Below are 16739 nucleotides of genomic sequence, written 5' to 3' on the forward strand. Positions count from 1 at the left end.
CCAGAGTTCCAAAGCCATCATTTCAGACCGTTTCTGCCAGTACAATTGCTGCCTAGGTGGACAGATGGATTCTTGGAGCTTTCTACTTCACCTTTCCTGCTGTCCACTTGGCCAGTCATTTTTGGAAAATCCCTCAAATTTGGGTTTCTCTAATGTATTCTTATGATTAGACTGATGCTATGCATTATTGAGAAGGATACTCCAGAGCTGATGAGTCCTCCTCAGCACATTATATCAGGAGTTACTTGATGTCAATGTGTATTACTGGTGATGTTAACTTTGGTCACATTTCTAAGATGGGGTCTGCCAATATTCTACACTGTAAACTTACTATTTCCTCCTTTATAATTACTAAACATTTGGGGGCAATACTTTGAGATTATGCAAATATCCTGTTTCTATTTAAACTTCCACCCACTCATTTTAGCATCTATCAGCAGATCTGGCCCATGGGGGATTATTACTATGGTGTTTTAATGGTGATCTTTCTATTTTCCTCATTCTGTCTACACTTATTAATTGGAATTCTTCAGTGAGGAAGAATTGTTACTTCCTCTGAATTTGTTCATGTATTCATTTACTTATCTATGTCACTATGGACTCAAGGATAATTATTTTATTACTTATTTTATAATTCAATATTATAGTAATTAATTTTGTTGTTCAAGTTGTTCCAACTCTGGCCATTCTGAGATCTTTTAGTTTGGCTCCTGTGCCTTGAAAAAAGTTTTTAGCACTTACTTAACTTTCTGATACTACAAAATGCCCCAGACTCATACTGTTCTTTCTCAACTCACACTGTTGAATAAAGCAGTTCTTTAAGAATCACCTGTTCTGGAGGAGACCTTCAAGATGGTGGAGGAGTAAGACGTGGAGATCACCTTCCTCCTCACAAATATATCAGAAATACATCTACATGTGGAAAAACTCCTACAGAACACCTACTGTACCTGGCCACGTGGCTGACAGGGTCTTGGTGCTCCGGCAGGGTGTCAGGCCTGTGCCTCTGAGGTGGGACAGCCGAGTTCAGGACATTGGCCCACCAGAGACCTCCTGGCTCCACGTAATATCAAACGGCAAAAGCTCTCCCAGAGATCTCCATCTCAACGCTAAGACCCAGCTCCACTCAACGACCATCAAGCTACAGTGCTGGACACCCTATGCCAAACAACTAGCAAGACAGGAACACAACCCCATCCATTAGCAGAGAGGCTGCCTAAAATCATAATAAGGTCACAGACACCCCAAAACACACCACCGGACATGGTCCTGCCCACCAGAAAGACAAGATCCAGCCTCATCCACCAGAACACAGGCACCAGTCCCCTCCACTAGGAAGCCTACAACCCAGTGAACCAACCTTAGCCACTGGGGGCAGACACCAAAAACAATGGGAACTATGAACCTGCAGCCTGCGAAAAGGAGACCCCAAACACAGTAAGTTAAGCAAAATGAGAAGACAGAGAAACACACAGCAGATGAAGGAGCAAGGTTAAAAACCCACCAGACCTAACAAATGAAGAGGAAATAGGCAGTCTACCTGAAAAAGAATTCAGAGTAATGACAGTAAAGATGATCCAAAATCTTGGAAATACAATGGAGAAATTACATGAAATGTTTAACAAGGACCTAGAAGAACTAAAGAGCAAACAAACAATGATGAATAACACAATAAATGAAATTAAAAATTCTCTAGAAGGAATCAATAGCAGAATAACTGAGGCAGAAGAACGGATAAGTGACCTGGAAGATAAAATAGTGGAAATAATTACCACAGAGCAGAACAAAGAAAAAAGAATGAAAAGAATAGAGGACAGTCTCAGAGACCTCTGGGACAACATTAAATGCACCGACATTCAAATTACAGGGGTCCCAGAAGAAGAAGAGAAAAAGAAAGGGACTGAGAAAGTATTTGAAGAGATTAGAGTTGAAAACTTCCCTAATATGGAAAAGGAAATAATCAAGTCCAGGAAGCACAGAGAGTCCCATACAGGATAAATCCAAGGAGAAACACGCCAAGACACATATTAATCAAACTATCAAAAATTAAATACAAAGAAAAAATATTAAAAGCAGCAAGGGAAAAACAACAAATAACATACAAGGGAATCCCCATAAGGTTAACAGCTGATCTTTTAGCAGAAACTCTGTAAGCCAGAAGGGAGTGTCAGGGCATATTTAAAGTGATGAAAGGGAAAAACCTACAACCAAGATTACTCTACCCAGAAAGGTTCTCAGAAAGATTTGATGGAGAAATTAAAATCTTACAGACAATCAAAAGCTAAGAGAATTCAGCATCACCAAACCAGCTTTACAACAAATGCTAAAGGAACTTCTATAGGTAGGAAACACAAGAGAAGGAAAAGACCTACAACAACAAACCCAAAACAATTAAGAAAATGGTAATAGGAACATACATATCGATAATTACCTTAAACGTGAATGGATTAAATGCTCCAACCAAAAGACACAGGTTCACTGAATGGAAACAAAAACAAGACCTGTATATATGCTGTCTACAAGAGACCCACTTCAGGCCTAGGGACACATACAGACTGAAAGTGAGGGGATGGAAAAAGATATTCCACGCAAATGGAAATCAAAAGAAAGCTGGAGTAGCAATTCTCACATCAGACAAAATAGACTTTAAAATAAAGACTATTACAAGAGACAAAGAAGGACACTACATAATGATCAAGGGATCAATCCAAGAAGATATAACAATTGTAAATACTTATGCACCCAACATAGGAGCACCTCAACACATAAGGCAAATGCTAACAGCCATAAAAAGGGGAAATCGACAGTAACACCATCATAGTAGGGGACTTTAACACCCCATTTTCACCAATGGACAGATCATCCAAAATGAAAATAAATAAGGAAACACAAGCTTTAAATGATACATTAAACAAGATGGACTTAATTGATATTTATAGGACATTCCATCCAAAAACAACAGAATACACTTCCTTCTCAAGTGCTCATGGAACATTCTCCAGGACAGATCATATCTTGGGTCACAAATCAAGCCTTGGTAAATTTAAGAAAATTGAAATCATATCAAGTATCTTTTCCAACCACAACTCTATGAGACTAGATATCAATTACAGGAAAAAATCTGTAAAAAATACAAACCCATGGAAGCTAAACAATACACTACTTAATAACCAAGAGATCACTGAAGAAATCAAAGAGGAAATCAGAAAATACCTAGAAACAAATGACAATGAAAACACGATGACCCAAAACCTATGGGATGCAGCAAAATCAGTTCTAAGAGGGAAGTTTATAGCAATACAATCCTACCTCAAGAAACAAGAAACATCTCAAATAACCTAACGTTATACCTAGAGCAATTAGAGAAAGAAGAACAAAAAAACCCCAAAGTTAGCAGAAGGAAAGAAATCATAAAGATCAGATCAGTAATAAATGATAAAGAAATGAAGGAAAGGATAGCAAAGATAAATAAAACTAAAAGCTGGTTCTTTGAGAAGATAAACAAAATTGATAAACCATTAGCCAGACTCATCAAGAAAAAAAGGGAGAAGACTCAAATCAATAGAATTAGAAATGAAAAAGGAGAAGTAACCACTGACACTGCAGAAATACAAAGGAGCATGAGAGATTACTACAAGCAACAATATGCCAATAAAATGGACAACCTGGAAGAAATGCACAAATTCTTAGAAAAGCACAACCTTCCAAGATTGAACCAGGAAGAAATAGAAAATATAAACAGACCAATCACAAGAACTGAAATTGAGACTGTGATTAAAAATCTTCCAACAAACAAAAGCCCAGGACCAGATGGCTTCACTGGTGAATTCTATCAAACATTTAGAGAAGAGCTAACACCTAACCTTCTCAAACTCTTCCAAAATATAGCAGGGGGAGGAACACTCCCAAACTCATTCTACGAGGCCACCATCACCCTGATACCAAAACCAGACAAAGATGTCACAAAGAAAGAAAACTACAGGCCAATATCCCTGATGAACATAGATGCAAAAATCCTCAACAAAATACTAGCAAATGGAATCCAACAGCACATTAAAAGGATCATAAACCATGATCAAGTGGGGTTTACCCAAGAACACAAGGATTCTTCAATATAGGCAAATCAATCAATGTGACAAACCATATTAACAAACTGAAGGAGAAAAACCATATGATCATCTCAAGAGATGCAGAGAAAGCTTTTGACAAAATTCAATACCCATTTATGATAAAAACCCTCCAGAAAGTAGGCATAGAGGAAAAATTTACCTCAACATAATAAAGGCCATATATGACAAACCCACAGCCAACATCATTCTCAATGGTGAAAACTGAAACCTTATCCACTAAGATCAGGAACAGGATACAGTTGTCCACTCTCACCACTATTATTCAACATAGTTTTGGAAGTTTTAGCCACAGCAATCAGAGAAGAAAAAGAAATAAAAGGAATCCAAATCAGAAAAGAAGAAGTAAAGCTGTCACTGTTTGCAGATGACATGATACTATAAATAGAGAATCCTAAAGATGCTACCAGAAAACTAATAGAGCTAATCAATGAATTTGGTAAAGTAGCAGGAGACAAAATTAATGCACAGAAATCTCTTGCATTCCTATACACTAATGATGAAAAATCTGAAAGAGAAATTAAGGAAACACGCCTATTTACCATTGCAACAAAAAGAATAAAATACCTAGGCTAAGGAGACAAAAGACCTCTATGCAGAAAACTATAACACACTGATGAAAGAAATTAAAGATGATACCAACAGATGGAGAGATATACCATGTTCTTGGATTGGAAGAATCAACATTGTGAAAATGACTATACTACCCAAAGCAATCTACAGATTCAATGCAATCCCTATCAAACTACCAATGGCATTTTTCACAGAACTAGAACAAAAAATTTTACAGTTTGTATGGAAACACAAAAGATCCTGAATAGCTAAAGCAATATTGAGAAAGAAAAACGGAGCTGGAGGAATCAGGCTCCCTGACTTTAGACTACAAAGCTACAGTAATCAAGACAGTATGGTACTGGCACAAAAACAAATATAGATCAATGGAACAGGATAGAAAGCCCAGAGATAAACCCACGCACATATGGTCTGCTTATCTTTGATAAAGGAGGCAAGAATATACAATGGAGAAAAGACAGTCCCTTCAATAAGTGGTGCTGGGAAAACTGGACAGCTACACGTAAAAGAATGAAATTAGAACATTCCCTAATACCATATACAAAAATAAACTCAAAATGGATTAAAGACCTAAATGTAAGGCCAGACACTATAAAACTCTTAGAGGAAAACATAGGCAGAACACTCTATGACATAAATCACAGCAAGATCCTTTTTGACCCACCTCCTAGAGAAATGGAAATAAAAACAAAACTAAACAAATGGGACCTAATGAAACTTAAAAGCTTTTGCACAGCAAAGGAAACCATAAACAAGACAAAAAGACAACCCTCAGAATGGGAGAAAATATTTGCAAATGAAGCAACTGACAAAGGATTAATCTCCAAAATTTACAAGCAGCTCATGCAGCTCAATATCAAAAAAACAAACAACCCAATCCAAAAATGGGCAGAAGACCAAAATAGACATTTCTCCAAAGAAGATATACAGATTGCCAACAAACACATGAAAGGATGCTCAACATCACTAATCATTAGAGAAATGCAAATCGAAACTACAATGAGGTATCACCTCACACCGGTCAGAATGGCCATCATCAAAAAATCTACAAACAATAAATGCTGGAGAGGGTGTGGAGAAAAGGGAACACTCTTGCACTGCTGGTGGGAATGTAAATTGATACAGCCACTATGGAGAACAGTATTGAGGTTCCTTAGAAAATTAAAAATAGAACTACCATACGACCCAGCAATCCCACTACTGGGCATATACCCTGAGAAAACCATAATTCAAAAAGAGTCATGTACCACAACGTTCATTGCAGCTCTATTTACAATAGCCAGGATATGGAAGCAACCTAAGTGTCCACTGACAGATGAATGGATAAAGAAGATGTGGCACATATATACAATGGAATATTACTCGGCCATAAAAAGAAATGAAATTGAGTTATTTGTAGTAAGGTGGATGGACCTAGAGTCTGTTATACAAAGTGAAGTAAGTCATAAAGAGAAAAACAAATACCATATGCTAACACATATATATGAAATCTAAAAAAAAAAAAAAGGTTCTGAAGAACCTAGGGGCAGGACAGGAATAAAGATGCAGACGTAGAGAATGAACTTGAGGACACAGGGAGGGGGAAGGGTAAGCTGGGATGAAGTGAGAGAGCGGCATGGACTTATATATACTACCAAATGTAAAATAGATAGCTAGTGGGAAGCAGCCGCATAGCACAGGGAGATCAGCTCGGTGCTTTAAGACCACCTAGAGGGGTGGGATAGGGAGGGTGGGAGGGAGACGCAAGAGGAAGGAGATATGGGGATATATGTTTATGTATAGCTGATTCACTTTGTTATAAAGCAGAAAGTAACACACCATTGTAAAGCAATTATATTGCAATAAATATCTTAAAAAAAAAAAAAGAATCACTGGTTCCTTTTATTGGAGAATAGTATTGTGAATCAAGAGCTGAATTCTAGGTGTGTTCATTGCTACCAGAGTATTGCTGCTTCTAACACAGTTCACTGATTTTTTTCCTGTGAAAACAACCTTGTATTCCTGGGACCAATCCCACTTGATCAGAATGTATTCTTCTTTTAAATTGCTGGACTTAATTTGCTAATATTTTGTCAAAATTTTTCACACCTACATTTATAGGAGATATTTTTCTGTAGCATTCTGTTTTTGCAATTTCTTTGTCAAGTTTTTGTATCAGGATAAGTTGGGAAACCTATGCACCTGTTCTAATTTCTGAAAGAATTTGTTTATGACTGGTAATTAATTATTCATTAAATGACAGAAACCCTTGACAAACATCAGGCTAGAAGGAAAACCATGGCCCTCTTTTTATCGGCCTTCTATTGACATTTTCCATTTATTCACATGTAACTTGATGAAGTTCTACTGTATATTATTGAATAGTTTTTTATTTAAGCAAAGGCAAAAAAGGTCAAGAAAAAAATCCATCTTATATAAGGTGAGTTTTAAAATGTTAATTAAAAATTAGTTTTGTTCTTTTTAAAATATAGTCTGTAGACAAAAAAGGACTTTTTCTTAGTTTCATTCTTACAATACTTTATTCATAAACTCATGAATTATCCAAATGAATCACTGTACCTATATATTTCAATAGCTCTCATATCTTCATCATCAAATTCATCTTCAGCTTCCTTCAACTGTGCAAGAGTCATCTTTTCGTATGGTTTAACTAAAACAAAATAAGTTGTAGATAACTGAGTTATTTAAAAGCCAATTTTACTTTAGAGTCACATGTCTACAAAAAACAATATATTAGATAAATGGAGATCAAGAATATCTTTAATGTTCCAGTTTCTCCAGCATATAAGCTATATTGTGGCTGACTGCTTCAGGTTTGTTTAAAGTGCTATTACTCCCTCAGAGTTCACAGAACTACCAGGCTGCATTTAAAAGCAGATGTGAAAATCAATTAGACCTCATAAATTTAGATTTCCTCAAGTACCTGGAAATTTTGACAAATAATACATTTTATATAGAATGATCAAAATAGAAAGTAATCACAAGGTAGAGAAATATGATAGAGAAAAAAAAGCTCACTAGGTTAGATACCAGGGCATTTCAGCTCTGATATTAACTAGCATGTAACTTTCAACACATGAATTAGAAATTAGGATGTCAGCATCCTAATTTCAAAAGTATGGGTGGGATTTATATTAAATTATTTCTAATGTCCTCTCTCCCTCTAAATTCATGAAATACATGATCACTGTCATAACTGTATTATTCCCTTCACCCAGCCCACCAAATGCACAACTATACCCATTGCTTCTTTCTGTAAACGTAAAACCATTTCTTCAATTTCATCTTTTGGCTCTTCTTTTGGAGGAAGAATGCCAAAATCTCTTAAAATTTCATTCCACTCTGTATCTTCATTTGGATCCTATATAAAAAAAATAAAAAATCTATTAGCACAGTTGTGCATTTTAATATATGTAAAATCGATTTCCAACCATGTAATTGTTCATGAACTCTACAGGTAAACTAGAAAATTAGTTTCAAAGAATACAACAAAATGGCCTACTTTTTTCCCATTTCCCAGTTCCGTAATGCAACTACATACTTTGATAAAAAGAATACATCCTCCACCCTCAAAGTTACATTGAGATGTTTAATAAAAAATAAATCTAAAAAACATATATCAAATGTTAATGAAGAAACTTGTAAGTCATGGAAAATTCTCTGAAGACTGTAATAGGCAAAACCAATTCACATCATGCAAAATACTGTTTTCTTTTTCTACATAAGCATTCAAGACCTCAAGGTGGACTTGCTTCTTTTCAGCTATATAGCCTCATGGAATTCTTACTCCCAAGTTAAATCTTAGAAGAGGTAAGGAATCTTTTCATAGTTCAATTTTTGTCTAACCGTAATTTCTTTCTTTGAAACTTAACCTTGTTTTCCATGTTACTTAGGCTTTGATGTTTTATTTGCTGCTCTTCCTGAAATTGTCTGTCACATATCAACTATATTGTCTTTCTAGTCTGCTGTACCTTTTCTCTGAGGTTTTCAGAGAAAAGGAGAACTTAATTATATACATGAGTAAATACTGCTGCAAACAAAGTAAAAGATAGCCTTGAATGAGCTCCACCTCCGGGTATTCACATCCTGCATAATCCCCTCTCCTTGATTATGGGTGGGAACCATGGCATGCTTCTAATCAATAGAATATGGCAAAGGTAAAGGAATATAATTTCTTTGATTTCATTCCATAAGATCGTAACTTCCATCTTGCCAACATTCTCTCACACTTGCTGGCTTTGATAAAGCAAGCTGCCATACTGTGAGGTCCCCCATGGAGAGAACTATGAGACAAGGAAAATGTATTCAGCAATCAGCTAGACACTGAGATCCTCAGTCAAATAGCTCCAAAAGAACTGAATTCTGCCAACTACCATGCAAATAAACTTAGAAGGGGATCCTTCAGATGTACTCTGTTGTACCTTCAGATTCAACCCCAGCTCTAGCTGACACTTTAATTGCAACCTTGTTGGAGACTCTGAAGCAGATGGCCCAGCTAAGCAATGCCTGGATCCTTGACCCATAAAAGTTCTGAGATAATAAATGTGTTATTTTAAGTCACCAAGTTTGTGGTGATTTGTTATGCAACAACGATAACTAATACAAGTATCATCTTATTTCTCCTCTTCATCCTATTCTTTGGGCAAAGTTTAGGTTTTTTATTCACACTGGTCTTTTACTGGTCTCTCTATCCACAAAATCGTCTGATCTCCATTCTTTCTATATGTCTTAAAACAATTAAGTCACCATCAGCAGGAGTTCTGCACTTGGTAATGGCAGACTAGATAATTTGATCAAGCCTCTTACTGAGAACAGCTAGTAAAACTGGACAAAATAGATGAAAATTAATTTGAAGGCACTGGAGAATCAACAAAGCAGTGAAAAGAATTATGGTAAGAAAATCCTGGATGAGAAGGAGACCCAGAGAAAGAAGCTCTATGTTTGGGTCCATTCCCCTTCAATCAACTACCAATTCTGAAAGAGGCCAAGAGGCTGAGAAATTGAATAAAGGTGCACAGATTCGAGCACAGTGACCAAAGACAGAAATCAATAAGAAAATGATAACTAGGAGATCATCATATATTTGGAATTAAAAAAAAATTCTAAATGACCAAAGGGTCAAAGAAGAAATCAAAATGGAAATTTAAAAGCATTAGGAATTGAATGATAATAAAGCCACGTATCAAAAATATGTGGGCTGCAACAAGAGCAGTTCATGAAAGGAATTTTACACCCTGAATTTAACATATTAGAAAATGGAAAAGGCTTACAAATTAATATACAAGCATCCAACCTAAAAAGCTGGGGAAAGAACATCAAAATAAACCAAAGGTAGAAGGAAGGAAATAATAAAGATGAAAATAGAAATTAATGAAATAAGAATCAAATATATAATAGAGTGGGTTAACAAGGCCAAAAATTGGGTCTTAGAGAAGACTAATAAAATAAACACTTGTCGGGCTTCCCTGGTGGCGCAGTGGTTGAGAGTCTGCCTGCCAATGCAGGGGACACGGGTTCGAGCCCTGCTCTGGGAGGATCCCACATGCCGCGGAGCGACTGGGCCCGTGGGCCACAGTTACTGAGCCTGCGCGTCTGGAGCCTGTGCTCCGCAGCAGGGGAGGCCGCGATGGTGAGGGGCCCGTGCACCGCGATGAAGAGTGGCCCCCACTTGCCACAACTGGAGAAAGCCCTCGCACAGAAACAAAGACCCAACACAGCCATAAATAAATAAATAAATAAAATAAATAAACGCAAAAGTTTAAAATAAATAAATAAATAAATAAACACTTGTCGAGACTGATAAAGAAAAAAAGTGAGAAGACATCACCAGTAATAAAAATGAAATAGAGGAACTCCTGACAGATAATACAAATATTTAAAAAGAGAAGCCTCTCTATTGTGTTTTGCTCATATTTTTTTCTACTTTAAGGTGGAAGCTTAGATCAAACTATAAACCTTTCTTTTCTTTTCTTTTTTTTTCTTTTCAAGCACACGTAGAACTTTTTTTTTAGAGTCTTTTTTTTTTAATTAAAAAAATTTTTTTAACATCTTTATTGGAGTTCTTTTCTAATTATAACCACTTAAAGCTACAAATTTTCCTTTAACAAATTCTTTAGCTGCATCCTACAAGTTTTGGTATGCTGTATTTTTATTATTATTCAGTTAAAAATATTTCTAATCTTATGATTTTTTGCTGACATTTTTATTTGGAAGGATACTGCTTAATTTTCAAATATTTTGGACTTTTCTAGGTATCGTATTAATAATTTCTAAGTTACTTCTGCATGGTCGGAAAACATACTTTGTTAAGATTTTGATTTTTTGAAATGCATTTACTTGTTTTATGACCCAGCATATGGCATATCTTAGTGAATGTTCTACATAGTGTGAAAAGAATGTGTATTTTGCCACTGATGGGCTTTTTTCTCCACAAATCAATAGATTGTTGACAGATTTGTTCAGATCTTCTATTCTGCGATTTCTGTATCTACTTGTTCTATCAATTACTAGGAGGAGGGGTGTTAAAATCTCTAGTTATGATTGTGGATTTGTCTATTTCTCCATCAGTTTTTGCTTTATGTGTTTGAAGATTGATTATGCAAATCCACAGCTATATTTATGATATTTTCCTGATGAATTTCTCCTATCATTATAAAATGTTCCTTTTTATTTCTAGTAGTAATCCTCATCTTGATGTCTATTTTGTTTGTTACTAATATAGTTTATACCCCTTATTCCTAAGTACTGTTTAAATAACATGTCTTTTTCAATTCTTTTACTTTAACCCATCTGTTTCTTTGTATTTAAAGTGTGTCTCTTTTAGCAATATGTAGCTATGTATTGCTTTTTAAACTATTCTGATAATCTCTACTTTTTAATTTAAGTGTTTACTCCATTTATACTTACTATAATTGTCTTTTTAATTTTTATTGGAGTATAGTTGCTTTACAGTGTTGTGTTAGTTTCTGCTGTACAGCAAATTAATATAATTGTTAATATTAGATGTAGAGCTACTATTTTCCTGTTTTTAATTAGTATTGTTTGCTTTTTTGTTCCTCTGTTCCTTTTTTGCCTTCTTTCGGTTAATTAAATATTTTCTAGAATTATGTTCTTTGCAACTGGCCTTTTAGGTATACATCTTTGCATTACTGCTTTAATAATTGTTCTAGAAATTATAATGGTATCTTTAACATATTACAGTTAATATTGTTGTATTTTACATAAAATATGGGAACCTCACTCCATTTACCGCTATCCCATCCTTTGTCTTACTGCTGTTATATATATTAATATTTACAATATATTTGAACCCCTATAATACAATGTTACAATTTCTACCCTAAACAATTATGTCTTTTAAGAAAATTAAGAGAATAAATATATTTAGTTTTTAGAATTTACCCACATATTTACCATTTAAGGTGCTCTTCACACTTACTTTTAGATCCAGTTTTCCATCTGATGTAATTTCCTTTCAGTCTGAAGAAACTTCCTTGCATTTCTTACCCTTCAGGTCTGTTGGAACCTAATTCTCTCAGTTTTCATATTTCTGAAAATGTCTATTTTTTCCCAGTTTTTTTGATGGATAGTTTAGCTGGATATAGAATTTTGGTTTGAAAGTTTTCCCTCCAGCATTTAAAGCATTTTAAAAGCCTTCTGGCCTCCAATGTTTCTGATGAGAAGTCAGCTGTCAATCATATTGCTGTTCTCTTGTATATACGTAACATACACATCTTTACATTATGTCTTTTCTCTGGATGTTTTCAAGATTTTATCTTTTGATTTCAGAAGTGTGTCTATGTGCTTGGTGTGGTTTTATTTGTATTTACCTTGTTTGGAGTTCCCTGAACTTCTTAGATTGTTAAGTTTATGTCTTCCCTGAAACTCTGGACAATTTTATCCATCATCTTTTAAATTTTTTCCTGCTCCCCCCACCCCGTCTTTCCTCTCCTTCTAGGATTTTTGACAGGATGTTACATGTATGTTAACCATGTATTACAGTTAGATGTATGTTAACCAATTTAACAATGTCCCTTCAGTTCACTGAATCTCTATTCACTTTTAACATTTTTCTCTCTGTTCTTAAAGTTGGACACTTTCTATTGATGAATCCAAGTTCCCTGACTCTTCTGCCATCTGCAATCTGCTGTAAAGCCCATTCGGTGAATTTTTTATTTCAGTTGTTGATCTTTTCAGTTCAAGAATTTCCATTTGTTTTATTACTGTTTCTATTTCTCTGTTATGATTCTCCAACTGTTAATTCATTTTCCTTTAAGTCCTTGAATATATTTATAATAGCTCCTTTAAATTCTTCATTTGCTAATATCAACATCTCAATAGTCTCAGGATTTGTTTCCACTGGTTGCTTTGCTTTTGAATATGTCACATTTTGAATACGGCTTTTCATTTTTTTTCTTTTTGCTTATATAATTTTCATTGCATACTAGACATTCAGGACGATACATCATAGAAATTTATGATTTTTTATGTTCCTCTAAAGTATGTTGATTTTCATACTTGAAGGCAGTTAACTTGGTTGGACTCAAACATCAAACTACTTCAATTGAAATGGGCAGCAGCCAAAACCTCAGATCAGTTCAGTTCTTTGACCTTCTAGTGGCTGCTTTTTGCCAGGCACCTTGGGGTCTCCTATATACATATGGAGTTTGGCTAACAAATAAGAATTTGTGTGGATTTTACATGCAGAATTTAAGGATCATCCCTTCTGTGTTATTTTCCTTTCTGAGACTTCCTCATGATTCTCCCACCACTCTACCAGCCCAGGACTTTGCCCTCCAACATCTCTATTAAAATGGTAGTTTTCTGCCACCTCATGCCATATGATTGTAAAACGCCCTCAACTATATCTAATCTTCTTTTTAAACTATTGTGTTAATTTTAAAATATGTTCACAAATTCTTTCATGCACCTTTTTTGAGAGTTGAAGCTTAACCCACTTCCATTGAGTATACGCTGAACCTGCTGTCTCATTTCTAATAAACTGAAAATATGATAGAAGTGACACTATGTGATTTCTAAGACTAAGTCACAAAAGGCACTGCTGCTGCTTTTTCCTCTCAGTCTCTCTCATCACTTGCTCTAGGGGGAAACCAGTTGCCATGTTTTGAGGACACTCAAGCAGCCTGTGTTAGTCTGCTTGGGATGCCATAACAGAATATCACAGACCAGGTGACTTAAATAGAAATTTATTTTCTCACAATTCTGGAGGCTGGAAGTCTACAATCAAGGTGCCAGCAGGGTTGCTACTGGTGAGAACTCTTCTCCTAGCTTGCAGGAGGCCACCTTCTTGTTGTGTGCTCACATAGCCTTTCCTCTGTGTGTGTGCAAAGAGAGAGAGCATGCTTTAGTGTCTCTTCCTCTTCTTATAAGGACATTGATCCTATCAGCAATGTTTTGTAGTTTTCAGTGTACAAGTCTTTTGCCTCCCTGTTTATGTTTATTCCTGAGTATTTTATTCTTTTTGATGCAATTATACATGGAATTGTTTTCTTAATTTCCTTTCTTATTATTCATTGTAGTGTATAGAAATGTCTTCATCAAATTTTATGGTCACTTTTTTTTTTTAATTAATTAATTAATTTATTTATTTTTGGATGTGTTGGGTCTTCGTTTCTGTGCGAGGGCTTTCTCTAGTTGCGGCAAGTGGGGGCCACTCTTCATCGCGGTGCGCGGGCCTCTCACTATCGCGGCCTCTCTTGTTGCGGAGCACAGGCTCCAGATGCGCAGGCTTAGTAGTTGTGGCTCACGGGCCTAGTTGCTCCGTGGCATGTGGGATCTTCCCAGACCAGGGCTCAAAACCGTGTCCCCTGCATTGGCAGGCAGATTCTCAAGCACTGCGCCACCAGGAAAGCCCCTATGGTCACTTTTTATAGTCTCCAACTCTTTGAAAATAATTTCAATTTGGTCTTTTGTTTTTTTAAACATGATAAGCATAGTTATTTTATACCTGTTTCTGATCATTCAGATAACTGAAGTCTCTGCAAGTCTGTTTTTGTTGGTTCATGCTCATAGTGCCCTGTTCCCTTGTGTGCTTGGTTACTTTTGACTGATTTCTGCTTGATGTCCTTGAAAACTTATCTCCATGAATTCTAACATAAAGATGTCTTCCTGCACGAGGATTTGCTATTTCTTCCAGGTATTTACTAGCACTACAGTATATAAGTAATTTATATCAAATTCACAGTTTGAAGTTTGTTGGATCACCCAGACAATATGCCTTAGGTTGCAATCTATGTGAGAGCTCTCTTGAGCCACAACTTCTTGGGGATAGGTTTTATTGCTTTTCTTTTTCTCCCCTGCTCCACTAGGCATCAAGACGACCTTCCCTGAATTCCCCTAGACATGGGTTTATCTCTGGTTCATACTCCTATTAGTTTCCCATGCTTTCATGGACCATACTCTTTGATTCCTCGTCACCCTGTGATTACACCCAGGAACGAACTGCAGATTGCTAAGATGGCCTTGTGGTAAAACTGGCTTTAAACCTCTGGAAATCCATTCACCTGCTTTTCCACTTTCCCTTTGATTTTGGTCTCATCGTTTACTATCACTTTATCTCTGATGCTTTTAAGGAGATGGGTTTTACATTCTAGCCAGCATTTTTACTTGTATTCAGCAGGAGAGTTGGTCCAAATAACTGAGCCCTCTATTATCAGAAAATCCAGCAGTCACCTTTTTAAAAAACCCTCCCTGCACTTTGCACCCCCTACCACCCTCTCTTTTCTCCTTCCTACTCAAACTTCTTAAAATAATTGTCTATATATGCTGTAACCACTTCCACCTCCCATTCACTCTTCGACCTACTCCAAATTTGGCTTCTACCTCCAATACTCCTTTCAAAACTGTTCTAAGGTCACCTATGAGCTCCATGTTGTTATTTTCAATGGATTTTCATTGTATTTGATCTCTTAGGCAGAACTGGGGAGAGTTTGTCATTCTTTTCTTGTTAAAACACTCTTTCTTAATATTCATGACATCACATACTTATGGTTTTATTCATACCTCTCCGTGACTGCTCTTCCTTAACTGATCTGGGAGTTAGTTGCAATGGGATTTAATAGTAAATGCTCTATACTCTGATCTTCCCTTCACTTTTAGAAATTATCTATGAAATTGTAATAAGAGAAATAGAAATAGGCACCACAATCTACTTGATAAAGGTATTATGGCATTTATCATGACACAGTTATATCTGACTCTCTCTTATTCCCCCACAGTAAGCTCTTTTAGAACAAGTCCACAACTACACATAAGCACTGAATAACTGGCTATTGAATAAATCAATGAATAAATAAATGAACAAAGATTAATATGCTGTCATCTCTACTCTCAATTACATTTCAGCCTATTTCTTGAAGAGCAGACAAAAATCAGGACAAATTTGCAATGTTTTTACATAGTGAATAAAATGCACTTGCTAGGAATCTATTATTAACACAAAAGGAATATCCTTTAAAATTATATGTAATTTGTGTTCAAAATATCCTAATAAATTATACAGCATAAACGATTTCCAAAATTAAATATGTAAAACTAGAAAAATCACAGTGGTTTTAATCTGGGATAGCAGGTGGGAAGAAGCTTTTCTGAAGTTGGAAATGAGAATTTTACTCTGATTAAAAAAAGGAAATAAAAGCACAGCCTTCTACTTAATAATGCAGCTTTAGATAGAAGAGCAACCTTCTTACGCATTAATGGAAGTTTAACAGAGTTTTTGTGATCAGGTAGGAGAAACTCCAGGGACAGCTGGTCTTTCTCAAGACAGATGCGACTATTAGGGTTTCCTCTCTGGCCTTTTTTAAATGTAGTGGGGCAGGATACTTAAACTTAATTACACTTGGGCTAAAGCTGATGGTCTATTTCTTAAGTCAGAAATAGCGCAGCAGTAAGATTTCCAGGATATAGGTGTGAAACGCAATCCAAAGGCTTCCTCCAGCGACAAGCGGAAGTCTTTCTTGAGTGTTGAAAAAACGGCGTTCTCCTACAGGTAATTTGAATTTCTCTCCAATCGTGACAGAG

The 16739-nt window shown here is 35.9% G+C and overlaps 1 protein-coding gene across 1 annotated transcript in view; it reads right to left on the reverse strand.

Annotated features, from left to right (window-relative positions):
• The window catches only part of PDCL2 (phosducin like 2), a 41622-nt gene that overhangs the window by 24292 nt on the left and 591 nt on the right, over positions 1-16739 (reverse strand). Inside the window, exons 3-6 of the mRNA XM_061191006.1 lie at positions 16556-16701; positions 14668-14869; positions 7941-8061; positions 7260-7350 (exon numbers count right to left, since the gene is read on the reverse strand). Of these exons, the coding sequence (XP_061046989.1) occupies positions 7260-7350; positions 7941-8061; positions 14668-14869; positions 16556-16701 (560 nt within the window). The remainder of the gene's footprint in view (positions 1-7259; positions 7351-7940; positions 8062-14667; positions 14870-16555; positions 16702-16739) is intronic.

Source organism: Eubalaena glacialis, chromosome 5, assembly GCF_028564815.1.
Source record: "Eubalaena glacialis isolate mEubGla1 chromosome 5, mEubGla1.1.hap2.+ XY, whole genome shotgun sequence".
NCBI lineage: Eukaryota > Metazoa > Chordata > Mammalia > Artiodactyla > Balaenidae > Eubalaena > Eubalaena glacialis.